The sequence below is a fragment of the Triticum urartu genome, chromosome 1 (genome assembly GCF_003073215.2).
Source record: "Triticum urartu cultivar G1812 chromosome 1, Tu2.1, whole genome shotgun sequence".
Lineage (NCBI taxonomy): Eukaryota > Viridiplantae > Streptophyta > Magnoliopsida > Poales > Poaceae > Triticum > Triticum urartu.
Genome location: NC_053022.1, coordinates 570,260,169 through 570,266,345, shown reverse-complemented (window position 1 = coordinate 570,266,345; position 6,177 = coordinate 570,260,169). Strand labels below are relative to the sequence as shown.

The 6,177-nt window shown below is 40.5% G+C and overlaps 1 protein-coding gene across 1 annotated transcript; it reads left to right on the top strand.

Annotated features, from left to right (window-relative positions):
* Positions 1-615: 615 nt before the first annotated feature.
* Positions 616-4,299, top strand: LOC125531470. Its single transcript, XM_048695865.1, has 8 exons — positions 616-1,551; positions 1,651-3,213; positions 3,280-3,381; positions 3,458-3,526; positions 3,604-3,684; positions 3,762-3,842; positions 3,923-4,003; positions 4,085-4,299. Exons 1-2 carry the CDS (start codon positions 889-891, stop codon positions 2,275-2,277), a joined length of 1,290 nt encoding a protein of 429 aa, XP_048551822.1. The 5' UTR covers positions 616-888; the 3' UTR covers positions 2,278-3,213; positions 3,280-3,381; positions 3,458-3,526; positions 3,604-3,684; positions 3,762-3,842; positions 3,923-4,003; positions 4,085-4,299.
* The last annotated feature ends 1,878 nt before the right edge of the window (positions 4,300-6,177 follow it).

Below are 6,177 nucleotides of genomic sequence, written 5' to 3'. Positions count from 1 at the left end.
ACATCATAATATTTTGGACGATTTTGCCCCTTGGTCTTTTCTGCCCGGTCAACAGTTTTGATCGAACCTAGCGATCAGTTCCGATCGAAACAGAGGAACGCGAGGCAAGCAGGGCCGCCGCCTCGCCGGCTTCCTCACACAGGCGCCGCAAATTCCATCGTTGTTGACTCGCCGTGCCTCTGCCCTGGCGTGCTGCCCTCATCACCCGTCGCTCGACCCGTTCCGCCGTCGCCGCTCGACCCGTTCCGCCGCCGCCGCCGCTCATCTTGCCGTGAGTTACAGGTGTTCTCCCATCTTGTCTGTTGATCTCTCTTTCTCTCCCTACCAGTACAGGTTTCCTCCTCTATATCTCTCTCTTCCTTTAATCTGATCTCACATGTGGAATTAGGAAGCAAGTCATCCAGGAACCTTATATCATGGAGATTTTGGTGGAGGAGAGCTAGTTTGTTGGCTTCACGACAACAAAAAGTTTAGCTCGCTGTGATGGAGCCGGAGGGCGCAGTTCCAGCAGGGTCAGTCACAAATTCTATGAATCGTTAACGTCAGTTTTTTTATGAATAGTTAGAACTAACCATTGTTTGTGTTTCGAAAATCCGTGTAATTTTGTAGGGAAGAAGGTGCGCGCGTTGTCATTTATGAATTAACTGTTAGACTTCTCCGATTTGTCGCAAAGCTTGACGATGGCACCAAGCGTCAAGTTGCCGAGCATGATATTGAGTTTGAGGTTAACATGAAACATTCTACGGTTGAAAAAATGGTCGAACTCATTCGGTCCAAAATTGTTTGGGGAAGTAGGCAAGAGGTACATATTTTGTGCCAAGACAAGCACTTTGAATCAGTTGAGAGGATCGATAATTATTGGAAGCTACTGACAGCTTTTCTTGAGAGATGGGAAGAAAAAAATTGCTAGTGCTAGCTCAAGTTGTGGACATTGCAAATGGGGTTACAGCATCATATTGCTCTGAAAATATCCCATCTAGTGAGATTGTGGACAATATTATCTGCTCAAGTTCCGACGTTTACCAGTCGAATGCAAGTAGTGCAACATGTGTCGACAATTCTACAACTGGTAATTTTCTTATTAGCAATTCGAGATATATGCAATCTGATGGTGAAGTCATTGATTGGTCCACTATTGCGATAACTCCTATTGGTGATGATGTAATATATCCTATATCCCATGAAGACATGTGTGAGGTACTCGGAATTGAGGATGAGACCGAGGATGCTCAACCAGTAGATGAGCCAGTTCCGGTTGTCGCCGGCCATGTTAGTGATGAGTTAATGGCTGAAGGAGCTATACCAGTTGATGATCACGTTCCCGAGGAGATAGAGATGTCATATGACAAAGATTATCCTAAAGTTGAGGAAGGGTCAATCTTTCCAACAATGATAGATTGTAGGAGGGCTGTGAGGCAATGGGCAATTAATGAAGAATTTAACCTCGGAACTCATAGAGCTAATAAGAGTATGTGGATGGCACATTGTATGGCTGAGGATTGTCCATGGAAAATAACATGTCGTTTGATGGCTGATAAGACAAAGACCAGGGTACCAACATAACTTACTATATTCAGTTTTTCTATTTATTTTGTACTATGGTAGCATTATCTTATTGTAGCGACACTAACAACTTTGTTCTATATGCAGGTTAACAAGATAGGGCCGGCGCACACATGTGTTTCAAGTAGCAGACTAAATTCAGCAATGGCCTCACAGGATTGGGTTCGAGAAAGGTCTAAGAAAATTTTGAGGAAAACTCCAAACATTGGTTGCAAGGATTTACAAGAGAAGTTGGAGGGAGATTGGAATGTAACCACTGGCTATGACACTGTATGGAAGGGGAGAGAAAGAGCAAAGGATGAGATCTATCGGTCTTGGGGTAGTAGTTTCCGATACCTATTCAATTTTAAAGCAGAGATGGAACTGAGATCTCCCGAAAGCATTGTTGAGGTCGATACTAAACTAACGGATGGTAAGGTTTACTTCCACAGATTCTTTATGGCACTTAAGCCTTGTGTAGATGGATTCCATGCAGGATGTAGGCCTTATCTTAGCATAGACTCAACTGCATTAAATGGAAAGTGGAATGGTCATTTAGCTGCATGTACCGCTTTAGATGGTCATAATTGGATGTTTCCTCTTGCATTTGGTTTTATTGAGGTTGAAGATGAAGAATTGGACATGGTTCATGACACACTTGCATATAGCATTAGGGCCAATTTCAAAGCTTGCTATATGTACCGATGCATGCAAAGGCTTAGAAAATGTAGTTAAGAAAGTTTTCCCTCAGGCAGAACAAAGGGAGTGTTTCAGGCATTTGATGCAGAATTTTTCAAAAAGATATCGTGGTGACATAGTTGGACGCATGTGGGGTGCGGCCAAGACACATAGACCCTCAATATTTGAGTACCATTTCTCCAAGGTTCTAGAATCTAGCCAAACTGTGGGCAAGTATTTGCAAGATTACCATAATCTGAAGTGGATGAGGTCTAGTTTTGACACTGAGATCAAGTGTGATTACATTCATAACAACCTCGCGGAGAGCTTCAACAATTGGATTAAAGGAATCAAAGATCTTCCTGTTGATGGGTTGGCTGACACACTTAACGGAAAGATAATGAAATTGCTCGAGAAGAGGAGAAAGATTGGGGAGAAGCTACAAGGACGGATACTGCCAGCAGTTGTACAACAAGTGAATAATAGAACTAGAGGACTTGGGCACTTGAAAGTTACCAGATCAAGTAATTGGAAGTGTGAGGTGAGGGACATCAACAAAGACAATTTGAGGCATGTGGTTAACATAGAACAAAGTGAGTGCACGTGCCTCGAGTGGCAGCACACAGGCAAACCGTGTGAACATGCACTTGCTTTCTTGATTGGAAAAAGGAACGTGAAGATGGAAGATTATCTTCATGAATACTACTCTCTAGAAAGGTTTAGGGCAGCTTATAGGGGGGTTGTTGAGCCTCTCACAGACCGGTCACAATGGCCTAATGTTAAATTAGACTTTCTATTACATGCACCACTCCCCAAAAGTTCAGTTGGAAGAAAAAGGAAGCTGAGACTGAGAAGTTGCCTTGAAAAGGGAGGGGGGAATTATAAAAAGAAACCACCACCGAAAGGTCAATTAGGAAGCTAAAACAGGTGCAAGAAGTGTAAGCAATTGGGACATAGGCAAGCTGGTTGTCCGACTAATGGAGTGAAGAAAAGGTAATTTATATTGATTCATATTTGCTCTACTGTTTTCTTTGTAACATTGGTTGAATTTGTTGACAGGAACTCCAAATCTAGAAAGATAAAGCCAAACACCGAAATTGATGTTGAATGTACAATCCCAGGAGATGTCCTGCAAGGCAGCCCTCGTCCTGTCACAAGGAGGTAAAAATTAATGCTTTTCTTCAACTTCTCTAGTGGACATGATATATTTTTTTCTCAAACAATGCATATTGTGTAGTCAATCATCTCTTCGTAGCCCTCTTGGAGGGATGTCTCCACACGCTAGCCCTCGCCCTATGACGAGGAGGTAACACTGTTCTGCTTCTCTTATCTCTACAAATGTGGCATGTTTTTATATATAATAAATAGTGCATTTTTGTGCAGTCAATCTTCTCTTGGTAGCCCTAATGGAGGGATGTCGCCGTTGGTTGTCCCACACGCTAGCCCTCGCCCAATGACGAGGAAGTAACATTGTTTTGCTTCTCTTATTTGTACAAATGTGGCATGTTTTTATATATAATAAATAGTGCATTTTTGTGCAGTCAATCTTCTCTTGGTAGCCCTAATGGACGGATGTCGCCGTTGGTTGTCCCACACGCTAGCCCTCGCCCAATGACGAGAAGGTAACATTTTTTGTTGCTTGTCTTATCTCTACAAATGTGGGGTGTTTTTATATATATTATGAAGAATGTCTTTTTTGCAGTCAATCATCTCTTGGTACCCCTTTTGGAGAGACATCTTCATTGCCTGTCATACAAGGCAGCCCTAATCCAATCACAAGAAGGTGACGAAAATTGATGTTTTTCTTCAGTTGTTGTTGTTTGTAGGTTACTTCCTTCATGAATGAAATTGTTGTATTATGCAGGCAACTTTCTATGGAAACAGAGACTCCCACTTCTCCACCAAATGTTGGTGTGAGGCTCGCAAAGAAGCTTACGCCGAAGAGGAGAAAAAGAGTGTAGAATGCCATTTTGTGATCATGTAGTGTGTAGTAGTCATCTTTACGAAATTGATGCTACTTCGCGTAGTCGATGCTTTTGGATTGAATTTACCCTTTCATTGTCTCTGGGATCTTGTCGTGTGCGTAGTCAGTTAACGACTCGCTTTATGCTTCTTGATGCAACTTGTGAGACAAATACTCACCTTATGCTTTAAATCTGAAACTCATGCATATTCATTCTGGATTGTCAAGTCTATGAGCACATCTGCACCTTATTCTGTAGTATTCATTCTGGATTGTCACCTTATGCTTTAATTTTTGTGACATGTCAAGTGGTACAGAAATAAAGAGAGGTCATGCCAAAAATTTTGGTGAAAATGCTGATGAAATTTCACTTATATCCATGTCAACAAGGCTATATATCAATACACGTAACTAATGGCAATGGTGGTTGATTTGCAGCAAGTCTAGTGGTATTAAGTGTGTCTTCATGGAATCAATCTGGACCATTAGACATGGATGGTTGAGCAGTTAGTATGTTTTGAGTCAAGCAAAAATGATGCTTTTTATATTAGTAGAAATAACTAGACGATCAAAGTTGAACCTCCAAATGTGTGTGCACCTCTTATAAAACAGAGATGAGAGGATAATGTTGTAGGAAATATGAATCAGAAGCGGAAGTATATATATGAGAACAATGGATTTTCAAATCCAGTCAACGGCATGGTCCCGAAATTGCTTCAATTGTCCAGCATTGAGCACAACCTTCCACATGAACGAGACCGCGCCGATGACTCCAACAGCCGTGAACATGGTCATGACTACCACATTGTATAGTACATTATTGAGTCATTGCAATTTATAGTCAGAAATTAAACGACCATCCATCCAATTGTTGCCACAATTCTCTTAGAGCATAGTCTATATTTTGTTAGTATTTTCCTTCCTTTTGTTGCAATCATCACCCACTATATAATAGTTCTATTTTGAGTAGGGCGTTTTGGTGACCGAGCTCCATGGAGCCCTTTATTTTTTAAAAATTCAAAATTCAAACTTTTTGAATTCAAAAAAATCTAAAAAAAATATGCAACTATATAAGGATGAAATGTATGTGTGTAAAAATTCAAGATGAAATACTTTGAAATGCAACCTATACAAAAAGAAAAATTTCTGGACTTAGAGGATGAATAGTATCATGTGTTAAAAAGCCTCAGATTTGTCTTTTTTGCACAGCCTTCATTTCAACATATTTCGTCCTAAAAATTTACACACATGTGTGTTATGCCTCCATGTATATCTGTATTTTTTTTAGATTTTTTTGAATTGTAAAAATATGAATTTTTATGAATTTTGTGTTTTTCAAAAACCGGCCTCCATGGAGGCCGAGCTCCAAAAGGCATTTTCGTTCTATTTTGAATTATGAAATGGCTCAGGATGTCATTTCCCACCGGAGTTCGGTAAAAAAAATCCCTTGCACATAAACTTTTTAGATTGATGAATACAATCTAGTTCTAGTATTATTGCTATTGATCCTTGGATGTCGCTCATATATGTGGAGACAACCGGCCTTGTGGGTATTGATGGCCCATAGAAGGAGCCTGCCAATATGTAAATAGGCACGGGACGAACTTGTCAATTTGTAAACAAATACCAATGAGAAGATGAAGGTGGTGTCTATTGTGAGATTCAGAGGACTAGATAAAAATACACTTGCTATAATTCAAAAAATTATCATAAACAACTCAAGATTTCTTGGAATTTTGGCAAATATTCATTTCTCCAGTCTTCAAGATCTGGTCCATTTTTCAGGTCAACGAGCAAATATATTACTCACTGACATGGTTACATTCCGAGATCATCAAATTCCTAAGACTGATAGAGATATTAGATATCGGGGAAGTGTCACTGGTTATCCTGTCCTTGGCGGCAAGTTCATGGGGTAGGCCATTTGCTTTTTTTCCCCTTGTTACGCTAATGTGGAAAGACAAGAAGAATGACGGAGTTGTCTGCCAGAAGGA